The sequence below is a fragment of the Copidosoma floridanum genome, unplaced genomic scaffold (genome assembly GCF_036245765.1).
Source record: "Copidosoma floridanum isolate Cflo_tuat_1 unplaced genomic scaffold, Cflo_Japanese_pri ptg000007l, whole genome shotgun sequence".
Lineage (NCBI taxonomy): Eukaryota > Metazoa > Arthropoda > Insecta > Hymenoptera > Encyrtidae > Copidosoma > Copidosoma floridanum.
In genome coordinates, this window is record NW_028321884.1 from 9548429 (window position 1) to 9575558 (window position 27130).

The 27130-nt window shown below is 41.0% G+C and overlaps 1 protein-coding gene across 3 annotated transcripts; it reads left to right on the top strand.

Moving 5' to 3' along the window:
- Positions 1–27109, top strand: LOC106643433 (CREB-binding protein). 3 transcript variants are annotated; one of them, XM_089588978.1, is made up of 24 exons: positions 1–243; positions 2927–3132; positions 6647–6811; positions 9131–9635; positions 9774–10189; positions 10450–10806; positions 10883–11550; positions 11590–11900; positions 11991–12163; positions 12266–13581; positions 13665–14081; positions 14171–14328; positions 15611–15691; positions 15837–15971; positions 16062–16538; positions 16632–16797; positions 17028–17201; positions 17265–17729; positions 17811–17930; positions 18175–18476; positions 18891–19325; positions 19423–19786; positions 19991–20402; positions 20503–27109. In XM_089588978.1, the coding sequence occupies exons 2-24, from the start codon at positions 3051–3053 to the stop codon at positions 21009–21011; spliced, it is 8208 nt and encodes a 2735-aa protein (XP_089445104.1). In that variant the 5' UTR covers positions 1–243; positions 2927–3050; the 3' UTR covers positions 21012–27109. The 3 variants fall into 3 exon arrangements, with proteins under 3 accessions (XP_089445104.1, XP_089445102.1, XP_089445103.1); XM_089588976.1 differs by having other exon boundaries at positions 9158–10189; positions 10883–11900; positions 15581–15691; positions 20183–20402; XM_089588977.1 differs by having other exon boundaries at positions 9158–10189; positions 10883–11900; positions 20183–20402.
- The last annotated feature ends 21 nt before the right edge of the window (positions 27110–27130 follow it).

The following is a 27130-nucleotide window of genomic DNA, read 5'->3' on the forward strand; positions in this document are numbered from 1 at the left end:
GACACCCGCTCAGTAACGGGAGTGTGCAGCGGAACCGTGCAGTTAGCATCGTCCCGCGTCACGTAAACCGGAGTTGGCTCAAGCGCGTTCGCCGATAGTTGCTTGGGCGAAGAGCTGAGAAGAACCTGGAGTAAAAAATCGGTCAGTTCAGTGTGCTCTGGTGTGATCAGTATCGTTCGTACAGCGGGGGAGGAGGCTCTGCCCCGAGGACGGCTCCCTTGTCATCCCAGGCTCAATGGACAGGTATCGTACGCCTTCGCGGGCCCCCGTTCATACTCATTTTTATTTTATTTTTTTTCTTTTTCTCCGTTTTGTGCGTGCTCGTTAAGCATCGTCGTCTTTCCGTACCGGCTCATCGTATTAATGCTCGGCCGTTTTTTTCGGGTGATGTTTCTGTTGCTGGTTGCTGGTACTTTTATCATCGTCTTCTGCTGCTGCTGTACCTACATGCATTCTTGAACTTGAATGCGAAAACATCATACCGTTTCAGCTATGGAGCACTGTTAAAACGGCAGTGCTGCCACGTGCAGTATCTGTACAGTTGAAACGGCTCGAGCACGCATAGTTTTGGCAGGTGTGACGTCAGAAGCAGTCAAAACAAGAGGCTTAATTTTTTCAACCTAATATTACTTATACTTACTTATATTGTCCAAAAACACACGTTATTGCTACTCAAATTTTATTATAGTATACTCTTCCAAAAAAAAAATAGTGACACTAGTCAACAAGTAAGAGAAAGAAGTGATTTTATATTAAAAACAAATTTTTTGTATAGACAGGTATCGATGAGAACTGTTTTCAGTTTGTGGACTATAAAATGTTACATTATTTGTTTGCCAAAAATAAGTAAATTGATGAAAAAAAATTTTTTCAAGTAGTCAAACACCAAAACCAAGCACTCTTAAATACCTGCCTCTGTAAAAAAATTTTTTTATGCAATATGACTCACTTTCTTCTCCGACCTGGTGTATAGTTTCACTCATTTTAATTGCTTTCAAAACAATTATTACATTGTTCTATGTTCCATGAAATAAATTTATTTTCGACAGTTTTATTATTTTCAGAATAAACTACAACAAAATTGGATATGTAAACATGTGTATTGTACAGGTATAAGTAGCATTAGATTGAACAATAATTGAGCCTCATATTTTAAATGTCTCTGATACCTGCCAAAATTGCATGTGTATGAACAATGAATGTGGCAGTATTGCGGTTTTTTTTAAGTAGTGTTCATAGTTAAAATGGTAAGATTTTTTTTCTCTGCTTATATGAACCATTGGGCATCTTCCTGCTACCAAGAGGCCCTCAAATTGTCCTCCCAATCCTCCCTTGTTATTCCTTCTCCTACTTCAGGAAGCAGCACTGCGACCCCGAGCCATTTACAAAAGGCCGCGGGTCTCTTGGTGCTGCTCACCAGCCCCAGCCCCAGCTCCACATTGCTAAAATCGCCGATCACGAAGTCTGAACCGACATCTGATTTTTATGTGTGAACACTGCTGGCTGTATGTCAAAGGCAGCAGTGTACACATGCGGCTAAACATCAACAAAACACCACTGGCACGCTGACTGCTCCGAAATCACAGCACAGCTCTCTTTCTCTTCGACTCCGATTTTGCTCGCTCTTAACGCGGGCCCACCAAAATCAAATCGCTCGTGCTCGTCCAGACCAAGACGATGACGATCCGATCCTCAGCACCATCTTCTTCACGCTTATTTAGCTCCGCGCCCTCTGGAGCTGCTTGCTCCTCCGCTGACTCTCTCGGCGCACTTCGTCTTTCTTGTGTATTACACCAACCTACTGTAACCTTAGTGTGTGCGTGCGCCCACACGAACATGCGCAGGTACTACAGTAACACGAGCAAGACGAACTGACCGAGAGGCGCGCTCTCTTTCTCTCTCTCTCTCTCGGACGACGTGCACTGCACACAGATGTAGTTAGTACAACGTAGACGCCCGTGCCAACAGCAGCAACAGCTACTTAAATTCTCGGAGTGTTTATTTAGCTAGCCAGTATACTGGACGCTAGTGCTTCAAAAATCGTAACGGGCGTTGTTTCTTTTCCCCCAGGCTCGTGCCGTATAGATGACGTTTACGTGCAGGACGCGAGGTCATAGTCGCGCCTCCTCTCTGATGCTGCCGAGGCGGCCTGCAGCTGCTTGTTGCAGCAGCGACGATACGTGCGCCTAGCCCGCAGTGTGGTGTGTGGTGTCTATCGCGGAGAGTCTCACACGTTGACGTGTAGCCACTGCAAGTGCATCATACCCAGAACGAAAAACCAAGCCACTCTGAAATAATTTGTGTGCAGAAAAGAGGAGCCGGGCAGTGGAGGCGGAGAAGCTCCCGAGGCTCTGCGCAAGCCGCTGCTGGCTGCACGACAAAGACAGCAGTATACACACGCGACCCCCCCCCTTTGCCCCAACATCAACAAAACACAACTGGCACGCCAACTGCTCCGAAATCACATCACAGTTCTCTTTTTTTATTCTCCCTACCCTTTTTACATCGACTCCGATTTTCCTTGCTTTTAACGCGGGCGCACCGAAATCAAACTGCTCGAGCTCGTCCCGACCAAGACGACGACGATCCTCGGCACCATCTTCTTCACGCTTTTTCAACTCCGCGCCCTCTGGAACTGTTCGCTCCGCTGACTCTCTCTCTCTCTCTCGGCGCACTTGCGCTGCGGCAGCACGGCGTGTCGTGCGTCCACACAAAAGTCTGATGTCGGCACGGGAAGACGACGCGGCAGGCCCGTACGACCGGGCAGCAGACGTCGTCGACGTCGCCGTCGTCGTCGTCGCTGTTGCCGTTGCCCGGAAGCAACGGCAGTGCCCAACTGTATATTGACTTGAAGACCCCACTCTCTAAAAAGACTCAACAAAGTGTCAGTGTGTTGTTTAACTATTTTTTTTACTCGTCGAATTAGATGAAGCTGCGGCCGACACGGTGAGGCCGAGAAAGAGACGCAGATTAAAGTTGGTCGGTGCTTTGTCGAGGAGAAGCGTCTGACCATTGTGTTTACAACGACGAGCACCATCGTCATCAGCAGGATGGCCGACCATCTAGTTGACGGGCCGCCTAATAAACGGCCCAAACTCAGTGATCCCTTTCAGGGTTCATCGGATTCCTCGAGTGAGTACCCAGTTTCTTTATTATCAACAATTGTTTTATTTTTCTATATTTTATTTTTTGCCAATGGATTTTGTGAGATTGTGTTGTATTTATTCATTTGTTTGTTTTTTGTTCTCTTTTTTTTTTTTTTTTTTTTTTTTTTTTTTTTTTTTTTTTTTTTCCACGTTTTTCGAGACAAGCAGGCAACTTTTCGAAATCAGTGACAGTGTCAATTCGTTCCTTGATTCTGTTGATAAATAGTCGAAAAATCAGATGTTAGCAAACAAGAGTGACGCAACGCCGAGTGTCACGTTTTGTGCGAGTCTGTTTACTCTACTATAAGTATCTGCTTGGATGATGGAATTCAGAGTTGATGATTTAATGGTGAACTTGTACAATTGTGCATTAACAAACATCATTTGTTGCCGAACTCGCTCTGTTACGCTGCTCCGAAATATACTGCATCCTTTTCTCCCATTTTTCTCGTTTGTTTATATTGCCTTTGAGTTTTCATTTTTTTTCTTTGCCAATCTTGTATGACTGCAAGCACATGGGCCGCTTGTGACTTGTCTCTCATTCTCTACATTATGCTCTTTCTCCTTGTCAATGGTATAAAACTTTGCTTATACTTGTTTGTTCGAAACTTTGATTTTTCAATGATTCATTTTTGAATTTGTTGTATGAAAAGTGTAACGTAACAAACAGTTTGTATGATTCAGTGGATTTTATGAATTACAAAATTTTCAGTAAACGATTTGATAAAGATTACCAAAGATTCAGCAATGAATTACAAACCATGTTGAAGGATTTATGTTTTTCGTAGTACTTTTTTTTCATCAGTGAGTAAATTTTTAATTTTGAAATTTTTTAGTTAGCAAGTAAATTAATGATTTTGTTGAAAGTTTTTCATTAAGTCTCCTGTTTAGTACAAAAGAAGGATTTCAAAAAATGTCATTTTCTCCACATCTTTGTACTAAAATCAACTCATCAGTTGATTCGTTTCTTCTTTTTGGTATTTTTCGTTGATGTTTCTAAAGTCAATGAATACCAAAATTCACAGAAAATGATGTGATATTGGAATGTGAACAGGTGGAAAATGACAACCAACTGTCAATGATGCCTCGACAGGTGCACATCGGTGTTACAGTGTAGTCGTCTCTCCATCCAAAATACATGAAAGCTTTCTCCAAACATCTCGTTTATCAAATCTTCCCAATCGTATGACCGAGTGAGTCGCTTATCCATTGAAAATATAAATCACAATGGGTTTTTCTATCAACTTACCCTACTCGAACGAAAATTTTAACCAAGTTTCAAGCATAGATCTGACAATTGAGATGAATAACGTTTGTATTCTTGCATTCCACGATCCCCGCGTAAGCGGTAAAAAACTCGCAAGTAGGTGTGTACACACCCAGCAACCATTTCGGCACCCGCGAAGCTTTATCGAGGGAACATAGCACCGCGAACGGTGGTAAGTGTGCCTATATATGTAAAACACCTATATATACGTGATACACAGTGCGGCGTGGAGTCCGCGCCGCTGTGAGTTCAACATACCAAGCAGCTTCCATCCATATAAAAGCGCGTTCGGCTAGTAGTTATATACATTATATACGTGTGTACCTATGTAAAGTGTGTAATATAACAACTTTACTACTCTACATCGCCGGACAGGCGCGTCTGACCTATTTTCTCATCCCCATAGCGCTCCTTTTAGCTGCCGCGTTGTTCTTCTTCATTCTATTACTTCTGGGTATACTATACATGAAATACTGTGTGCTCCGAAATCCAAAAAAAAAAAAAATTAAAGTTAAAGCTCGCGAGTACCCATCAAGCCCGAGACGGGGTTGAAAAGAACAGGGGCAATAGCGTACATTTACCTAATACAGAGGAGTCGAGCGATAGAGAAAGGAGGAACACGAAAATAACGCGGAGGTGCGAAAGGAAGGAAAGACGGCTGATGGCTGGCTGCTGTGGCGTTGGTGTCGGGGCGCGCGAACTCTGACATGTTGTGCAGTGTATGTATATGTGTGTTGGCCGCGGCTCTGTTGTGCTCTCTCTTTCTCTCTGCGCCACTCACTCATTTCACTCTGCATTTTGCTTTGCGCGGTGTGTAGGGACTCTCTCGGGGTGACTCTGGAGTATCGCGGTTCGCGGTGTGTGCCGAGGCGCGTCTTGTTCTTTTTCTCTCCTTCATCCTTGTCATCTTGGTATATATTTTATAGTGGCTCCAAGTCATTTGCTGCAGCTGTTTGGATGTTTAGGGTTGTGACTTGTTCAATTTTTTCATCATCGATTCATCACCGAGAGATGAACCAGAGGGTTTTCGAACTTGGGATACAGCTTGTACTTATTGTGGAGGTTCATGATACGATTTTCTAAATATCTGGGACTTTAATCTCTTCTCTGTTGCCTCTTACCCTGCAGTAACTGCATTACGTCTGTCCTGTCAAAAACTCAAGCGTTATTTAGTACTTTCTTACTTTGAAAGTTTGTTTTCACTTGTCTCTATTTAAAATATGTCAAATGAATTAGTTTTTACTTACCTATCAGACCACACAACGAAATCCCAACTATACACTATACTACAACATCCAAGAATTCTCTGTACTTCGTTTTTGTTGAACAGATTTTTAATACATGAGCAATTTCCTAGCTTTTGCTAATTATTATTATTATTATTATTATTATTATTATTGCTAATTGTAACATTTACATGATTACCAATCTAGTGCATGCTGTTACGCATGAGCACACTTTGACATTTGGTACAATTTTGATCTACAGAGATGCAGTAAACATTTTGAGTAAAGCTCGCATGCAGTATGTGCACTAACCATGTATAAACAACTTTTTTTTCTCCCTTAGTTTGTTCCTCCTATGTCTACTGTAAATGATAAAAATGTAATTAGTTATTACACAAAGTCTCCTTCATCCTTAATATGTAAAAAAAAATCTCGTCTGTCTTCTTCTGTGGTATAATGAATTATTGTACGAGTGTACAGAAAACAAATAATTAATCCGTCAATCGATGACAACTGGCAATTCTAATATCTTAATAATCAAAACTGTAACTAAGTCACAGAAACTTAAAAAAATTTTGTTGTACTACAAATTGTCGATTGACGGAATGGTGCTGGTGTAATTTAGTTGATATGCGTCAGGGTGATTCTCATTCATCTCACTGCAGAATTCGTAAAATTTTGATGAATCTAGAAATTTTCAATTTTTTAATGATTCATATCATACTTATAGTAGTCGAAATTAGAGAAAGTAAGAATCACACTGAACGGCATATTACAAAATGTACATTAAAATGGTAAATGGATGAGAAAAAAAAACCATAAACTTGTGAATATTAAAAAACATAAAATCTAATGCTTGAGCTAAAAAAGTAAACTCTCAGTTTAATAGTTTCTGCGACTTAGTTAAGGTGTACTTCAGAAAAAAAAAAAAAAAATATTTACAATTATTAAAAACAAAAATCAAAGATGCACAGTCTAAAATGATATAAACTGTGATGCATATGTAGTGCGTATGGCGCCTCTAATGGTGCACCATGCTTATACAAACTACGGGGGAGGTGGCAGTGGTAATATACAACAAATGCAACTACACCACCACCATCATCATCATCATCTACAACAACTTCAGATGCAGCCAATTTGGAACCACAATCGTGCCACGCGCAAAAGAAGTAAATATTAAAACAAAACAACAACAAAACTTTCAGCAAAATTGTTGATTTTAATAATCAATCGCGAAAAACGTGTGTCTAAACCTAAATCTCATATTATATCAAAGTTTTCATGACTTCTAGGGCTCTCATCCGGTATAAATTTTCATTGTTCAGTGTTGGAAAACGAAAAAAAAAAAAAAAATTAAAACTGATCTTTCTAATTCAAAAAATGACGTTTCAAAAAATTTACCACCACTGATCATAAAGTTTCTTAATCGAAATAAATCATAAATTTGTTTGAGCACTAAAAAAAATTTTTTTTTTCGTTTTACTTCCTTTCATTCATACATCCCATTAATTTTCAAATCATCAATTTCATAAACTTTATCAAAGTTCATTAAAAAAAAATTAGTTATTTGTCTCATGATAACAGTACAGCAGCAACGGGTCTGCTTCTTTGTCTTACTTTAATCGATACTAAATATTTTGTCCTTTAACTGTATACTTTTTTTTTTTTACTGTAGTATAGGGCAGGCAGGGCGATTGACCAATGTGGCAAAGAAAATGGCTTTGATATTTTAACATTGAGACATGCGGCAGACACGCATAGAGACATTATTGTGTATTGTAAAGAGAGAGAAAATCTACGATAATCTCGAAGGAGAGGTAGTTAGCTAAATTCATATAGGCAAGTAAAAAAAAAAAAAAAAAAGTTAGTGTTTAATATAAGTATTTATGTATGCTGATATTTTATGTTTCACTGTTACCTTCTTGATGCTAAATAATAAGTTGATCGAGTAACAGACAATCTATCAAGTTTTGACCCAATGCTGAAACAACTCCAAAAAAAAAAAAAAAAAAAAAAAAAAACCAAGTTTTTGTCGTGTAAAATGTTCGCCAACGTTAACCAACTGTATGTAATAAATGTCAAATTGTGTGCACGATGAACGATAAATTCACGTGAAGCTGTCGTATCACGTGAAAAAACCACAGATAAGAGAAACACGAAATATTTGAAACGATTCATTAAAATCAAATAACAAATACTGGTATGATTTTAATATTAATTTAAGAGAGAGAAAAAAAATCTAGTTACTCAAAGATGTGACCCTGGCACAGGGTTGTAATAAAAAAAAGGTGATGGTAATAAAGTGCAACATAATAATAATAACCGACGTAACTTGTTTTATCTAATTTAACTTGTATTTTATTTAAATGTAACAATACTACAATATAAATGTTATTAAAAAGTAAAAATAAACCATATTCTTTTAGCTTGCAAATAATAGAAAGTCCTAATTAGATATCAACTTGTACATTTTATTGTATGTCTCTAAGCATGTGACTATATTACAAGTTTGTCATTAGTAGCTTTTGCAGCTTTTGTAGTTTTGTAGCACGTGTTTATTGTGGACTGATTTTTTTTTTCTTTTGATTTTTCCGCTGTAGCATACAGTTTTGCTAATGCGGTGTATGTCTCATGTCTTATATTTTTCCTATATTAAGTGTTTAATTTTTAATTATTTTCGTGTTTATTTTATTTTATTTTATTTTTTTTTTTTTCACTTGATACACTCGTTTGTTTATACTCATACGAGATGTTTGCATATAATTTTTTGGACATCATGTAATCTATATACATATGTGTAAGTTACCCCAATTTTTTTCTTGTCTACAAATATGGTCAGTCGTACAACGTAAAAATAACGAAAATATTGTAAATATTAGTTGATTGTTGTAAACAAAAGAAAAGTTTCTAAAAGAAAACATGAAAAGGTTCTAATATTCAGAAACTAAAGCTTCGAACTCGAAGTTATGGTGATGGTATTAACTTTGTCTCCATGCAATATGTATACATAGACTAATCATGCTATACTTATTTTTTTCGGTATCTACCACGGTTTTTTTTTTTTTTCATTTTGCACAAATAAACCGCCCTTTTCTTATCCGCACAGCCTTTATTTAATCATTAATGATAATAACAAAAAACAATAATCAAAATTAACGTAACTGTTCGATATAATTAAGCTTCAATTTAGATGACAATTCAGAACTCTTATTAATTTTTTTATTTTATTTTTTTTCTGTCCTACCTTCATTGCATATTTCACTTAATTGATCTGTTCACAATTTTAGTGTATCATATACATTCAACATTGTAAAGCTCCATTGCACAAAAATAGAAAGAAAAAAAAAAAAAAAAAAAAAAACAACTATCGTTTTAACACATTCACACCACACATTCCCTTCATAAAAAGAGATTAACAAAAAACGAAATGTTAACAATCCATAGAAAAAAAAAAAAAAAAAAAAAAAATAAAGGATCAACTAACGAAGACCTTTTCTTCTCTTTCAATTTCACAGGTTACATGACGAACACAGACATGTTCGACCTTGAAGACAATCTGCCAGACGATCTGCTGTCGACGAGCTCCTGGGGTTCTGCGCCTGAAAGCACAAAACCCCCAGCCACGGGTCCTGGACCTGGGCAGCAAAACGGCGCCCTCGATCCAGATCTGCGCCACGTTCAACAGCAACAGCTATCGCACCACCTTCTCCAACAGCAGCAACAGGGCAACAAGGGCCTCGTGACGAATTCGCTCGTGATGGCTAGTAACGCCCTTGGTAGCAAGTCGACCAGCCTACAGTCGCCGCCAAACGTTTCGGTCTCGAAAAACGTCGTCGACCAGCAAATGGTCGTCTCTTTGGGCCTGTCGGGCAGTATAGCCAGCTCGTTGGCGGGTGGTCAGCCGCAGGCAATGTCGATGGCCGGCCCAGGAGCGCCTCCAGGTGCAATGGGCATGCAACAGCAGACCCAGTCAAATCAGCCGGTCGTCCAGCAGTCGAACCAACCAAACCAACAGTCAGGTCCGCAGTCTGGTCCCCAACCGGGCCAACAGCCGGGTCAGCAAGGTCCCCAGCCGGGTGGCATGGCGATGCAGGGTCCCCCGGGCATGAACTCCGGCTTGGTCATGACGAGCGGGACAACAGCACCCAGCAGTAGTAGTAAAAATAACAGCAGTAGCAGCATGAGTGGCATGGCCGGGGGTGGTCTCATCGTGGCCAACAGCCTGAACAAGCAGCCTTTGAACGCCGTGACGATGATGGGTGGCCCCGGGGGTATGCACCACGTCGGCCCTACCCAGCACGTGGGAGTCGCCCAGATGCAGAATGGCCCGGCTGGTGGTGGCATGATGAATGTCAGGACCGTGACGATGCAGCAGCAGGCGGCTCACATGGTCAGCGGTCCAGCACGCGGGCAGAGTCCCCACCAGCAGGTCCATCAGGGTGGCATACTAACCGGGCCCGGTGGACCTAGGATGCAGGTGCCCCCAAACATGTCCAATATGACCAACATGGGACAGATGGCTGCCGCCGCCAGTCCTTACGGTTACGGTAAGTCGACGCTATACCTATAATACACCTTATCGTGCACTTTGCCCAAAGCGCACCTGTTACCTTCAAGGCTTCATTGTCAAATGTCCAATCTAACGGTGCGCCAAATCAATTTGGAAGGTTAATTAGCCCGTCGCTTTGATTACTTTCTCGCGATGGGTCAGTCACCTCGACCACATGGCTATAAAAAATATCTTTTGATCTCCAATACTAGAGAGTTTTTTTTTCGTGATTGTAAGAGCACCTTTTGTCTACAATAGGGTCTCCAGGTAGTGGCCCAGCAGGCCCAGTTGCGGGCAATCCAGTTGCAGTCGTAACGCCTCAACAGCGTAACGCAATAGCCGCGGGGATGACCGCGATGCAAGTAGGCCGCTTCGGTGGTGTGCCAGGAGCAGCTGGCCCAGCGGGCGCTAGTGCCTCAGGCCCACTTGGAGCAGCGGGTCTAGGAGGAGCTGGGTTGCCTGGTGGCGTGCCCGTTGGCCAGGAAGGTGGCATGGCACAGCAAGCCCAACCACCCGCCCCGAGCCCAGCTCAGCCGCAGAGTGGGGCGCCCAGTGGTGGTCAGCCCGGGCCTCAACAGGCTACGCAAGCCCAAGTACCGGGTAGCCAGCAACAACGTAAGCCACAGAGTCCTTACATTCATAAAATTACTGCAACCTTGTATTAATTGTTGGGTATCGTGTGTTCTTCCAGGTGCCAGACCAGTTATCGCGGATCCAGAAAAACGAAAGCTCATTCAGCAGCAGCTTCTTTTGTTTTTGCATGCGCACAGTTGCCAGCGCCGGGAGAATCAAGCACCCAACAACGGGGAACAGTGGCAGTGCAACCTGCCACACTGTAAGACGATGAAAAATGTTCTAAACCATTTGTCCCAATGCACGGCTGGCCGAAGTTGCAACGTTCCCCATTGTACGTCGTCCCGACAAATAATCGGTCACTGGAAGAACTGCACGAAAACCGATTGTCCGGTCTGTTATCCGCTAAAACAGGCCGAAAAAAATTGGCAGAACAACGCGGGCGCTGCACAAGCGAACAATCAACAGAATCCCGGCTTAGCGGATACGCGGAGGGCCTACGACGCTCTAGGCATAAACGTGCCCGCGACGACGCAGCCCGGCCTCCTGCAGCCCCAACAAGGCGTCAACAGACAAGCGCGGATGGCGAATCCAGTGCTTCAGGCGCAACCGGGCGCGATGAGCAACGTTAGGTTGCCCCAGCGCGATGTTCAAGGTGGTCCCGATCAGTCATCGGTCGTGGGTGCCGGTCCACACCAAGTCGTAGCACCTAACGTCTCCCTGCCTCTAAGCTCGGATCCGTCCGGTGTGTCAGGTGCCGCTGCGGCAGCCGCGGCGGCCGCTGCTGCTGCAGCCAATCAACAGCAGCAGCAGCAGCAGCAGCAGCAGCCAACTCCGACGTCAGCCCCTGGTGCCGGAGTACCCGGGGTTGTCGTCAGTCAGCAGCAGCAACAGCCATCCGCAGCGGCTGCTGCTGCGGCTGCAAATATTCAGCAGCAGCTCTTTGGTCTCGGCGAATCTGGCCAGCCGGGTGGCGTCCCGGCCGGTCTCATGGGCGATGGTAGCAACTGCCTTGCTAGTCTCCAACTCCCTGGTGGACTTCAGCCGAGCCAGGTAACCGCGACGCCTGTCCAAGGTACAAAAGAGTGGCATCTGTCAATCACCCCCGATCTCAGAAATCACCTTGTACATAAACTGTAAGTATGCGCTTTCTCACGTTTACTTGGTAGCAGTAGTCGTAGTAGTTGTGATTGAACGTTGGAATAATGCTTTTTTTCCAATTTCAGTGTCCAAGCGATTTTCCCCACCCCCGATGCCACAGCTATGTTGGACAAAAGAATGCACAATTTAGTTGCGTACGCCAGAAAAGTTGAAGGTGATATGTACGAAATGGCCAATTCGAGGTCGGAGTACTATCACCTGTTAGCCAAGAAAATCTACAAAATTCAAAAAGAACTTGGTAAGTCCAATTTTATTGTTATGTATACTCTCAGGTTGAAATCCTTTGAAACGTCGTTATCACACCAAACTTATACTTTTTTTATTTACTTCAATCACGTAGAAGAGAAACGTCAGAAACGCAAAGAACAACAAATGCAACAGCAGGCTCAACAACAACAACAACAACAACAACAACAACCCCAGACTCCTGGAGCGCCAGGACCGAGTCTGAGGCCGTGCGTGCCCCAGAATATGAATTCCGTGGCAAGGCCAGTCAGTGCGGTTCAACCAACACTACGCGACCACTCTCCCGGTATGGGCCAACTTGGTTTGCCCGGTATGCCCGCCATGCAGCCAAATCAACGCATGCAGTTCAACCAGCAAGCTCAGCAGCTACAGGTCCAACAAATTCAGGCTCAGCAGGCACAGAACCAGCAGCAAAATATGATGGTTGGACCGGCGGGCCCGAGTCCCAATGGCCATACCGTCTCGAATCCTGGCCTAAGTCCCTTTGGCCAGTCTCAAATTTCTTCCCAAACGAACTTGACCACGACAACCGTGACGGCTAGTCAATTCCCAACGTCCAACGGCACGTCGACCGGTCTGTCCAACAGTTCGTCGATTCACAACCAAAATCAGTTCAATGAGATAATAAAAGTCAGGCTAGCGGCGGCGCAAGCTGCTCAGCAACAGCAGCTTCAACAGCAACAACAGCAGCAGCAGCAGCAGCAACAGACTCAGCCTACGAGTGTAGGCCAAAATGTCTCTGCGACGATACCACAGGCGCCATCGCCCTTTGGAAGTTTGCAGCAGCAGCAAAACCAACAGTTCCTGGTGTCGCGGCCGCTCTCGTCCACGACGCCCAATGACAACGGTCTTTCGGTGTCGACGCCACAGACAATACCCCCGCCAGCGTCCAGCGGACCCAGTCCGAGTGCCACGTCCCTACCCAACGGTCCCCATTCGGTGACTTCGATGCCAAATACGCCACTCGTTCCCTCTCTGATGACACCGTCGCAGGTAGCCAGCGCAAATCTGACACCGCCCCATTCCAGCACGACTCCGTCCCCTGCTAACCACGGCAAGGGCATGAGCTCACAAGAGCGGGCTGCTCTGAATGCGCCTAGAGGCTCTTCCTCCATGTCGTCACAGATGGCTGCGATCACCGCCGCTCTCGATCGCGACAACTCCCCGACGCTGCTCATGAACAACAGCAAGGGCAAGTTCGACACGATCAAAAGCGAAGAGTCCAATGTTAAAATGGAAATCGATCAGGACGGCGAGATCGGTGACGGATCGGGCATTACCAGTAGACCCGACTCCGCGAGCGGCAGCGGCAAGGCCGGTAACGATATGAGCGGCAATCAGAGCAAGACTGAAATCAAACAGGAACCCATGGAAGAGTGTTCCGGTCACATTGGCAATGCTACAATCAAGGTAAATTTATTGTCGACACTTTAAGTGCGTGTCGATAATTTGTTGACAAATGTATGTATAAAAAATTAAAATATGCTTAACAGGAGGAATTGGGAATAAAAGAAGAAAGCATGCCAGGGCAAGATTCAACGAGTAGCGACATGAAGCCATCGGTACCAGAACCAATTACCCCGAGTGGTAGCTCAACCGGCGACAAAAAGCCAATCTGTCTGTTCAAGCCCGACGAGTTGAGGCAAGCGCTCATGCCCACTCTTGAGAAGCTCTATCGTCAAGATCCCGAGTCTCTGCCGTTCAGACAGCCTGTAGATCCCCAAGCACTGGGCATCCCCGACTACTTTGACATTGTCAAGAAGCCCATGGATCTGTCCACGATTAAAAGAAAGTTAGATACGGGGCAGTATAGCGATCCATGGCAGTACGTTGATGACGTGTGGATGATGTTTGAAAACGCGTGGCTTTACAATCGCAAGACTTCCAAGGTTTATAGATACTGTACAAAGGTAAGCAGCTTTTAATTTTGTGTCTTCAAGGTAATTTTCATGCTATAGTGTAACTTTTTTGTAATCATTTACATGTTGTATTTTTGCAGTTATCGGAAGTCTTTGAAAAAGAAATTGATCCTGTGATGCACGCGCTGGGATACTGTTGCGGCAGAAAATATACGTTCAATCCACAAGTTATGTGCTGTTTCGGCAAGCAATTGTGTACGATAGCAAGGGACGCTAAGTACTTCTCGTACCAGAACAGGTCAGTAAAAATATTCATGCCAACATTTTTTTTATTAATATTCGATTTCATACATACAAAATTGTACGTATTTCAACCGATATATCTTTAAGCCCTTGGAGAAAATTTTCTCTTCAAACGTACTTACATTTTTACGATTCTAAGAATCGTTAAATTTTTGTTTTTTATCGTATTTTGCTTTCTTAATTTGGGTAAAAAATCTGAATAACCTCCTCCAAGTGCAATCGATATGTCCGTATGTAATTATATTATGTATGAATAGAAGACAATAGAACCAAGTAAAAGTCTACTTATTTTTGTAGTAATTATTTTTAAAATATATGCACTGATAGCAAACGCTAGTCCTTGGTTCTCAATATGCGCCTTGTAATGAGTTATAGTATAGAAGAGATAGTTAATGAAGTAAACTCTTTTTACTCAACGTTGTTTGAAGTTAAAATGTCGTGTCGGATAGTTTAATTGAAACTGATATGAGCTTGGTTTTTTTTTATATAAATGCGCGCTTAATAGCTTACACTGCAGATTGTACAAAGCATATTAATTTCGGTGTAATTTTGCTGAACAGAGTTTCATTGCTATACATATGAACGCTTGCAAAGAAAACTTTATTTCGACAAAGTTACAATATGATTAAACGTTTAAATTTTCGTATGTATGTAACAACAGTTAAACTTATGATTTTTGATGTATTGTTTCTAACCATGGCACCGTTTGTTCTCTTCTTTTGTGTATGTACCCTCCTTGAAACCAAATAAAAAAATTACACATCCACGGATTGCGCACACAACCGCACACACAAACGAACCCGTGTTTGCCGCTTGCTTCTTCTTGTGTTGCCTACGTATTATCTTGCTTCTGAAAAAAATAAAACCCACGCCACCAACCATCACCATCACCATCGATTGCTCAATCAATTGGTTCCTTGGACACTCGGATAAATTGAATGACTGAAAAAACGAAATATAAAATATGGGGAAATCGGCAAAATTAATTTTATTTTACACGATAACTTAATTACGGACGCTATTTGGCTACGTAATAATATTAAAATGTGTTTTTTTTTTTTTTTTTTCTTTTATTTGAAAACGCACGCTATGTATCCCATTTACAACGATTGTTGAATGTTGCAAATTAACAATGATTAAAATACACATCGGGTAACACACGTTTGTGGTGACTGAAACTATTATATCCGAATGTCCGAAAAACCATGCTCATTTTGGATCGCAATTCGGATGTCTAATGCAAATAGTGTAAAGACGTATAATCTTGTTCCTGATAGATACACCTTCTGTCAAAAATGTTTCAACGACATTCCTGGAGATACCGTGACGTTAGGCGACGATCCGACTCAGCCGCAAACGTAAGTTTTCAATTTTTACTTTTCATTTTATCAAATCTAATAAGAAAAATAATTGGTCTCGAGGGCGTTTAAGTACCTATCAAGACCTAACATCTTCTTCGAATCCATGGTTTGTATTTGAATTTGCCAATTTTTATGATTTCAGTTTCATTAAAAAGGAAGAGTTCCAAGAAATGAAAAACGATTACTTGGAACAAGAACCGTTTGTTGTTTGCACAGATTGTAGCAGAAAGGTGCACATGATCTGCGTACTGCACATAGAACAGATATGGCCGCAAGGGTAAAGCTTTTTTTCTCACCTATGCATCTTGCTTTCCTAAACAAAACTCCAACTCGTAATACTAACGAAGAATCCTTTGCTTTCCAACAGATTTACCTGTGATAATTGTTTGAAAAAGAAAGGCCAGAAGCGCAAAGACAATAAATACAGCGCGAAGCGACTACCGGTTACGAAAATGGGCACTTATATTGAGACGCGGGTTAACAACTTCCTAAAAAAGAAAGAAGCAGGTGCGGGTGAGGTGTCAATACGAGTCGTTTCGTCGAGCGACAAGACAGTCGAAGTGAAACCGGGTATGAGGAGTCGTTTCGTAGAGAACGGCGACATGCCCGGGGAATTTCCTTACCGCGCCAAAGCTCTGTTTGCCTTCGAAGAGGTGGACGGTGTCGACATTTGTTTCTTTGGTATGCATGTGCAGGAGTACGGAAGCGAATGCACGCCGCCCAATACGAGGCGCGTTTACATAGCCTACCTCGATTCGGTGCACTTCTTCAGACCAAAGCAGTTTAGGACAGCCGTCTATCATGAGATTCTGCTTGGGTATCTCGATTACGCCAAGCAACTTGGGTGAGTGTTGCTCTCGAAAATCTGTATGATGTACATTTAGAGCGAAAGTCGAATTGCATTTGTTTAAACAATGGCTTGTTTTTGCTATTTCAGTTATACCATGGCTCATATATGGGCATGTCCACCGTCGGAAGGTGATGACTATATTTTCTTCTGTCATCCTGGCGATCAGAGAATACCGAAGCCTAAAAGGTTACAAGATTGGTACAAAAAGATGCTAGAAAAGGGCATGCAAGAACGAATAGTATTGGACTTCAAGGTGAGCAGTAGTAGTTTGAGTAATAAAATGTTACCAGTCCCAGTGTTACCTAAGTGTGAATTGTAACGCTTAGGTGTCTAAAGGGACTTGAAGTAAATTGCCCACTTCAAATACAACGTACTTGTTACCTTAAAAAATTCGTACACAGGATCAATGGGCTATACTTATCCATTTGAACGAAGTATTGCGACCAATCGTGTGTCTTAACTGATCAATGGTTTTCTTTACAGGACATTTTGAAACAGGCGACGGAAGATAATTTATCATCAGTAGCGGAATTACCGTATTTCGAAGGTGACTTTTGGCCTAACGTGCTTGAGGATAGTATAAAAGAATTAGATCAAGAAGAGGAAGAAAAGCGAAAACTAGCTGAGGCCGCGGAAGCTGCTGCAGCTGCTGCAAACGTAAGCATTTAGAATAATTTAAATAAAAACTATCATATTTGACAAAAATTAATAATATTGCAGATATTTTCGCTATCAGAGGACTCTGAGACTGGGCCTGACGGCAAAAAGAAGGGTCAGAAAAAAGCAAAAAAGTCGAACAAGTCCAAAGCGAATCAAAGAAAAAATAGCAAAAAGTCTAACAATCCGCAGACGGGAAGCGATCTCAAAACTAAAATCTTCGCAACAATGGAGAAGCACAAAGAAGTATTCTTCGTAATCCGACTACACAGTGTTCAAAGTGCAGCTAGCTTACAGCCTATCAACGATCCGGATCCCCTTTTAAGTTGCGATCTCATGGATGGGCGTGATGCTTTTCTCACAATGGCTAAAGAAAAGCATTTCGAATTCTCATCGCTTAGGCGAGCAAAATTCAGTTCTATGTCTATGTTATACGAGTTACACAATCAGGGCACAGACAAATTCGTATATACTTGTAATAAATGTAAGAATCACATCGAAACGAGGTATCACTGCGCGGTTTGCGATGTAAGTATGATTTTTGTCTGCTACAGCGTATTATTTTTGCTTTGGAAACAAAAATCACATTCTTTCAACATTCTTTTTCAGGATTTTGATTTATGTCTAAGTTGTAAAGAAACGGAAGGTCATCCACATCCCATGGAAAAACTTGGTTTGGATTTGGACGATGGATCGTCGCCGGCAGATGCAAAACAAGTAAATGCAATAGTACGTATTTTGTTTTTAATATAACTTTTTTTCATCTTTTTTTTTTTTTTTTTTTTTTTTTTTTTTTTTTTTTTTCTTCGCACAGTACCGTCATTTTCATATTCATCTTTGTACATCTATAGCTATTTTGTATTTAAATGTACGTAGGTGTATGCAATGTTTTTTGTCGTTGAAAGTTAACTTTCAGTAAAATTATTAGCGTTTGAATTATATCTAACCGTCATTCAATTTGTTTTGCCAACAGGAATCGCGAAAGTTTTCGTTACAAAGGTGCATACAATCTTTGGTGCACGCATGTCAATGCAAAGACGCCAATTGCCGGTTAGCCAGCTGCCAGAGGATGAAGCGAGTGGTCAATCACGTAAAGACGTGCAAGCGAAAAAAGAACGGTGGCTGTCCGATTTGCAAACAGCTCATTGCTCTTGTCTGCCATCATGCACGCTCTTGTCCTGAACCAAAATGTCCAGTGCCTTACTGTTTCAACATCAAACAAAAACTGAAGCAACAACAACAACACCACCGTCTGCAGCAGGCTCAATTGATAAAGTAATTTTCGTTTATTATACATTACTAGATATTCTTGGGAAAATAAACGCTATGGGTATCAATTTGAAGAAAGAAAATAATTCAAGCGATTTCAAGTTTATTATACCGATTCAAAATATTTCTTGGTTGCATACCAGTATCATTGAATGCCAGCAAAACCAAGAATTTCATTAGCACTAAATGTCTAAAAATATCTTCAAGGTTGAGATGCGCGCGCGACGTTTTAATGTTTATTAATCCTTGAGTTCTTTGATGCCTAATAACTTTTATCTTCTTTACTAATATAATGCTTCCATTTACGTGTTTGTCGTTTAATATACTTGATTGTGAAAATCTTTTTCACTTTAAACGTCATACTAATGTAACTCCAAAGGAGTGAATTGTATTTAATGGCCACATTTTAAAAATTTCTAGGCGACGTATGGCTGTGATGACAAATACTCGCTCAGCAGGCTCCGAATTGAGCATGCAAACAGGCTCGACACCAGTGAACACGACGATGCCCTCGGGCGTAACGATGAAGCCAGGCATAAGTCCAACGTCACTGCCGTCGCCACACCATCAGCCTGGTATCGGCATGAAACCCGGTACGCAAACGCCTCCTGCTCACGTTCTCCAGGTGGTTAAGCAAGTGCAGGAAGAAGCAGCAAGACAGCAAGCACCACATGTCGTCGGTTACGGCAAGGTGACGCCAGGCGGAGTCGGCGTTGGTGGTCTCGGGGTTAATATGGGCGCGGTTGCCGGAAAACCAGGTGGCGTCATGCCTCCGCCTCAGATGCAAAGGCCAATGCCCGTACAGATGGCTAATCCCGGTGGCGCACATCTTTTACCCATGGATCAGTGGCCAAAGTAAGTATTGGCTGGTAATAATCTTGATTCGTGAAATTTTTAATTTTTTTTTTTTAATGAATATTACTAATCTTTAATTCAATTTTTTTACTTGTAGCAATAGTACACTGAACTTTAGATATCAACCAAATGCAGTGATGCAACAAAATGCTAGCCTACGGCAGCAAGCCCCGCAGCTTCTCCCTCCACAGCAGCAACAGCAGCAGCAGCAGCAGCAGCAACCACCGCAGCCTCAACAACAAATTCAGCCAGGAATGGCTGGCATTGGAGGTCAAATGGCTCGGCAACCCGGTATGTTGGGTTCTGCGGGACAAGTGGGCCAGAATGTTGCGGGAAAACAAGCTCTGCAGCAGTTGATGCAAACACTCAAAAGCCCCAACACGCCCGAGCAGCAAAACCAAATATTGCACATACTCAAAAGTAACCCACCTCTTATGGCTGCATTCATCAAACAACGCCAAGTAAGTTATACTTTACCGCAGTATTTGATATTTTTTTTAATTTTTTATTGCTACTGAGTGATTCTAACAGCAGCTTTAACACGATGCTTGATCCATAATAATGTGTCAAAACCCCATACTATTTATGAAAAGCAGGCCCTCGCTTTGCAGCAGCAACAGCAGCAACAACAACAACAACAACAACAACAACAACAGCAGCAGCAGCAACAACAACAAACCGGGCAACACGTTGTCAATACTGGTCTTTTAGGTCCTAACCAAGCTCAGCAGCAGCAACAACAGCAGCCCGGCTTGCAGCACATAATTCAGCAGCAGCAGCAGCAACAACAGCAACAGCAGCAAAATCATCAAAACCGAATGCAGCTTCAAGCGATATTGAGTCAGCAACAACAGCAGCAGCAACAGCAGCAGAGCCAGCAGCAAATGAACATGCAACACAATCCTCAGTGGCTGAAACAGCAACAGTTACTCATGATACAGAGGCAACAGCAGCAGAACGCTGCCCAGCAACAGGCAGCAGCCGCGGCGGCGGCATCTGTCGTGGGCTCGCAGCCCTTCACTCAGCCATCCGCACCTCCCTACGGCCAGCAGAGACCCATCAGGCCTCCAATGCTGGGTAAGTTTGTCGAAACTTTTTTTTTTCAATTTCAACATAATAATGTAACGAAACAATCGAATGAGATGATGAAAATGACAATGCGATTTCATTGTCACAGGTTACAGTGGATTCAACGAACAGGGCTACGTACAGCCGGGACTTAAACTGACGCCACCGCCGGTCCCGTCTCCCCAGGGCGTGATGGGACCTCCGGGAATCTCTTCGGTGCAGCAGCAACTGATGCAATCGGTACGCTCGCCACCTCCTATACGATCGCCCCAACCGAACCCGTCGCCCCGTCTGGTACCGTCTCCGCGAAATCAGCCCGTTCCCTCGCCCCGCGCTGGCCCCGTACCCTCGCCTCACCATCATCCAGGTCACGCGGGCGGCACGCCCACACATTCGCCGGCACACGAGCTCGGTGGCCCCAGTGAGATGATGCTGTCGCAGTTGAGCCAAGCGACGGCCGGTGGTCAACCAGGACAGCCTGGACCGCATCCGGGTGTCCAGTTGCCCCTTCATCAGTCGCCTGCGGCGGCGAACGCTGCCGTTGGTGGCCAAGACGGCAACGACATTACCCCCATGACGCCGCAGGATCAGCTATCTAAATTCGTCGAGGGTTTGTAGTGACTTTTACTGGTGAAATCTTGATATGGTGCTTATAGAGACTCAAGCCAGCTGGCCAGCTTGCCACTGCTAATTAGTAATTATTAGTAATTAAAATAAGTACAGAAATTATGCGTAACGCGCGCCCTTCCCCGTGGCTCTGAAGGAGGGCGCACTCACATACCTATATAGAGACATGAGACAATGTTGTATATAGTTTATACATATTATAAATGAGCATATATTTTAAATTAAGGTATAGTTTAAACAAATCGCGCGAGGCACTGCGTATAGTAGATAAAAAAAAAGAAAAGAAAAAATACGAGCCGTAAGAGAGACGAGCGGCAAGAGAAGGAAAGGGAGCGCAACGACGCTTATCGACTTTTTTTAAATTGCATTACTATAGATGATATTATTTTTATGATTATTATTATTATTATTATGTGTATCGACGACCGAAAGAGATATCCCTCGATCGCGTCCTTTCCTTCTGTGCTTGTGGGGGTTGTTATTGGTTTAAGGAGAAGATGTATAACAATAGAAGAGACAGGGAAGGATAGACTTTTGTAAAAAATTAACAACGGGAGGCAAACAGATTGTGAGGAAGAAAGAGAAAAAAATGAAATTATTCAAATTGATATTACGCTTGTATATCAGCTTGTCAAGATTTCTCGGTTATCCCGCTTTCACAGAGTAGTCGTCCTTTTTTTTGGAACATCATTGAAGAGAAGAAAAAAAAAAGTATTACATTAGGTTGCGTTGGCCAAAGTGATACCCAATTATAGGCTGAGGTACACCTATACAATATACGTACAGGTATACTTCAGCATATATTCGGTTGTCGCTTTTGGCCATTCATTTACAATTATTATTATTATTTAATTAATTTTACTTCCCTACCTAAGGCATTTTTGAGAGTCTGGTGTTCCCTCAGTAGGAAGTATAGGACTCGGCGCATATGCGACATCGGTCCGCAGCTACCTCGGGCCGTCCCACTTATCCGACGACAACTACCATTTCCCCCCTCTGGCGCAGTGTTGTGCGCCTTACGGCACACTCTCCGCCCGCCAATTACTTTCCGCCCACGGGCGGGAAGAAACATTCTGGCCCTGCCAGGCCCAATGGTAGTCGTCGTCAGATTTTTGCGGACGTAAGGTAGCTGCGGGGCGATGGAACTTATGCGGCGAGTCCTGTCGGGTCTACTGGGGGCACCTCAAAAATGCCCCAGGGGGGAAAAGTTCGTTCCCGCTCTAGGGTGGAAAGTAGATGGCGGGTGGAAAGTGTGCCCTAGGGCGTAATAACGCCATAGGGCTCACTTTCCGCCCATTACTTTCCACCCTAGAGCGGGAACGAACTTTGGGCCTGGCAGGGTCAGAATGTTTCTTCCCGTACTTTGTCGGGAAGTAATTGGCGGGCGGGGAGTGTGCCATTGGGGCATAGCAGTGGGCCCGAGGGACGAAAATGTTCTCACCTTGGGCAGAAACTACAACTTGTGTTTCTGCCCAAGGTGAAAACATTTTCGGAACGCGAAAGGAACCTTCGTCAGATGCTATTTTGATGTCGCGATCTTGACAATTATCTCATCGTTACTACGTGAATGAATCACATACAGGGGCATCAATAGAGCAGCGACGTATATGCGGTTTCACTGACTTGCAGATTTGGAAGGTTTTTTCGTTTGGGTGGACACTGCAGCACAGCTCTCACCTTCCAGTCCCCGTGTATGGCCCCGTAAAGTACGGACCCTCTCTTTGTTAACATTCACTCGAGAGTAATCCCTTGATCACCTCCGTTCCTTCGATCTCACTAAGTGCCGGCATCTCCCGTATACACCCTCACTCACCTCACTCTTTGTCTCTTTCTCTCTCTCACCCCTTCTCTTTATCCCAAGTTTCTTCAAAACTTTTGTATACACTTTTCGCCAATGTAGCACCCGAAAACTTCTCGTATACATGTTGCATAAAAAGTGAACGTCAATAATTATCAATATGAGCGCTCGCGCGTGACTGTGTTTTTGTATTGTTTAAATACCTAAATGTATGTATTAAAACAGAACATTATCGCAACATATATATATACATATTAATAATAATAATAATATATCTTTAAATTCTTAAAACAAATTACGTAACGTATGAATATGAAAAAAATCTTCTTTTATTTTTCGATATTTTAGGTAGTAGAAAGAAAAATAACGATTCAGATCTTGGCACATATTTTTATTTTTTCAGAACTTTATGCAAAAAATAATTATCTTACAAAACCGTTGAAATTTAAAATATAAGCTATTAACGTTATCATAAATGAGTTTTTAAAATTTTATGAATATTTGTAGTACCGTTTCCGTTAAATTTAACTTCCAATTAGCATGTTTTAACGTAAAGTTTTATAAGCAAATGATTTAAAAATATCTGTCTTCGTAAATAACTAAAAATTTTCTCACGATTTTTTCATAAAAGGAGTATATGTAAAATACAACTTTGATTCATCTACCAAAGAATAAAAAATATGTCGCGTGCCATTTTGAAAAAAACTCACTACGCCTTTAGTACATCTATATAGTGACCCAGTTATTCTCAACTTTTGTCATTTCATAAATTTTATTCTTTCTTTTTTGTTAATTTTGTAATGTCAAGTTTGTTAAGGTTTTAAGTGTTGAATGATCAAAAAAAAACATTAAGTAAGAACATAATTATTAGATTTTTCCAAGCTACGTTTTCAGAGTGTATCGAAGGGACTTGGTGACATGTACGCAGATATACTTTGCTCGTAAGAATTTAACCACAATATACCTATATGTCGCCAACTCTCTCCGACATACTCTGAAAACGTAGCTTCAACAAATCTACTGATTATCTGTTTTATTGCATAAGTTGAGAACTACTGGGGATATTAAAAAAATGTGCCAAGTCCTAAATCGCGTGTTCTTGATAATTTTATTATTACGTAGGGTATTATTTATCTTTATTATTTGTTATCTCGGTATTTACTCTTATTATTTTTGAAAAAAAAATTTTTATTGATTAAACTCAATTTTTCACTTTTTTGGTACCCTAAAAATTGATAAGTAAAAAAAGATAATACATACATTTAGATGTAAAAACGATACAAAAACCCAGACACACGATCGCGCGCCATATTAATAATCATTGACGTTTATTTTTTACGCAACACGTGAACGAAAAGTTGGTCGGAGCTACATTGAGTGAAAAATATACAAAAATATCAAGTATGAGTATCAAGGAAATACGGACGGGATAGGGAACTACTCGAGTGATAAAAACAAAGAGAGCGCCGTACTTTTAACGGGAGCCATAACTCGGGGAGGAAGGTGTTAGAGTGTGCTGCATGTGTGGCCACCGGAAAACGAAAGACCTTACAATAGCAAGTTTTGAAGGTGCATATTTTAGCGTTGTATATGCACTTTCAATTACTTGCAGAATTGTGAGGTTTTTTCGTTTGGGTGGACACTGCAGCACAGCTCTCACCTTCCAGTCCCCGTGTATGGCCCCGTAAAGTACGGACCCTCTCTTTGTTAACATTCACTCGAGAGTAATCCCTTGATCACCTCCGTTCCTTCGATCTCACTAAGTGCCGGCATCTCCCGTATACACCCTCACTCACCTCACTCTTTGTCTCTTTCTCTCTCTCACCCCTTCTCTTTATCCCAAGTTTCTTCAAAACTTTTGTATACACTTTTCGCCAATGTAGCACCCGAAAACTTCTCGTATACATGTTGCATAAAAAGTGAACGTCAATAATTATCAATATGAGTGCTCGCGCGTGATTATGTTTTTGTATTGTTTGTACACCTAAATGTATGTATTTAAACAAAACATTTTCTCAGAAGGGGGATATATATATATATATGTAATGGTAATAATAATAATAATAATAATATATCTTTAAATACTTTAATCAACTTACGTTACGTATGAATATGAAAAAAATCTTCTTTTATTTTTCGATATTTTAGGTAGTAGAAAGAAAAAAAACGATTCAGATCTTGGCACATATTTTTATTTTTTCAGAACTTTACGCAAAAAATAATTTTCTTACAAAACTGTTGAAATTTAAAATATAAGCTATTAACGTTTACATAAATAAGTTTTTTAAATTTAATGAATATTTTTAGTACCGTTTCCGTTAAATTTAACTTCCAATTAGCATGTTTTAGCGTAAAGTTTTATAAGCAAATGATTTAAAAATATCTGTCTTCGTAAATAACTAAAAATTTTCTCACGATTTTTTCATAAAAGGAGTACATGTAAAATATAACTTTGATTCATCTACCAAAGAATAAAAAATATGTCGCGTGCCATTTTGAAAAAAACTCACTACGCCTTTAGTACATCTATATAGTGACCCAGTTATTCTCAACTTTTGTCATTTCATAAATTTTATTCTTTCTTTTTTGTTAATTTTGTAATGTCAAGTTTGTTAAGGTTTTTAGTGTTGAATGATCATAAAAAACAATAAGTAAGAACATAATTATTAGACTTTTCGAAGCTACGTTTTCAGAGTGTATCGAAGGGACTTGGTGACATGTACGCAGATATACTTTGCTCGTAAGAATTTAACCACAATATACCTATATGTCGCCAACTCTCTCCGACATACTCTGAAAACGTAGCTTCAACAAATCTACTGATTATCTGTTTTATTGCATAAGTTGAGAACTACTGGGGATATTAAAAAAATGTGCCAAGTCCTAAATCGCGTGTTCTTGATAATTTTATTATTACGTAGGGTATTATTTATCTTTATTATTTGTTATCTCGGTATTTACTCTTATTATTTTTGAAAAAAAAATTTTTATTGATTAAACTCAATTTTTCACTTTTTTGGTACCCTAAGAATTGATAAATAAAAAAAGATAATACATACATTTAGATGTAAAAACGATACAAAAACCCAGACACACGATCGCGCGCCATATTAATAATCATTGACGTTTATTTTTTACGCAACACGTGAACGAAAAGTTGGTCGGAGCTACATTGAGTGAAAAATATACAAAAATATGAAGTATGAGTATCAAGGAAATACGGACGGGATAGGGAACTACTCGAGTGATAAAAACAAAGAGAGCGCCGTACTTTAAACGGGAGCCATAACTCGGGGAGGAAGGTGTTAGAGTGTGCTGCATGTGTGGCCACCGGAAAACGAAAGACCTTACAATAGCAAGTTTTGAAGGTGCGTATTTGACGTCGCTGTTCACTTGATGCCTTTGTATGGCATTCACGTAGTAACTGTCAGATGATTGTTAGAGAAAGCGAATCAAAATAGCACCCGACAAACGTTTCTTTCGCGAAAAAAAAAATAAAATAAAAATAAATATTAATAATAATAATTGTAAATGAATTCATCAATAATCGAATTTCCTAATTTTTATGATAAATGTAATAGCTCTTGTAAAAAAGGGAGACCGCTTTGTGAAAGGGGGATAGCCGAGCGATCTTAAAATGTTTAAAATCTTAACGTGGAGATAAGTATCCGTGATTTAATGACAAGAGAGAGATAACTCCTTGTTTGCCTCTTCTCTCTCTTTTGTTATTTTATATCCTCTCCTTGACAGCCTGTTGAAAATAACAGCCCTTTACAAGCTGTCTAATGTAAATTAAATATTATTCATTGATAATTTGCCGGTTCTCATGCCAATAACATCAAAAATAATAATAAAATGAAAAAATAAAAAACTTGTCCATATTCACATCTCTTATTTTTTATTAAGTCGAGTTTTATATAAATATAATTATAGTTTCGTCTATATTTTCACTCAAGTATGGACGAATTTCCATACTTTGTTCCCACTAGTGTATAAATCACATTTTATATTATATATAGTAATGTTATTTTTATGATTTCTTTTTGTTATCATTTTATATTAGATAAAATATAATTTCCTAGTGTGTACAATCTATTTGTATATAAAGCACTGTGGACTCTCAACACACAAAGCTCGTTCACTATCAACGTTGGAGTTGTGAAAAAAAAAAAAATCATTGTTTTTTTCTCTGTACAAAAATGTCTTATCTATTTTTCTTTATTTCTTAATTTTAGTAAGAAAAGACTCTTCAATTTTTTAATAAAAAGAAATATTTAAAAAAATATATAAATTGTGTATACTCATTTCAAAA

Bases quoted from the DNA above. Each gene is read 5' to 3' on its own strand.
- LOC106643433 (XM_089588978.1), top strand. From the start codon at position 3,051: ATGGCCGACCATCTAGTTGACGGGCCGCCTAATAAACGGCCCAAACTC. The intron at 6,812-9,130 runs GTAAATATTAAA...CAACTAACGAAG, and splicing joins TCGTGCCACGCGCAAAAGAA to ACCTTTTCTTCTCTTTCAAT. The intron at 10,190-10,449 runs GTAAGTCGACGC...TGTCTACAATAG, and splicing joins CGCCAGTCCTTACGGTTACG to GGTCTCCAGGTAGTGGCCCA.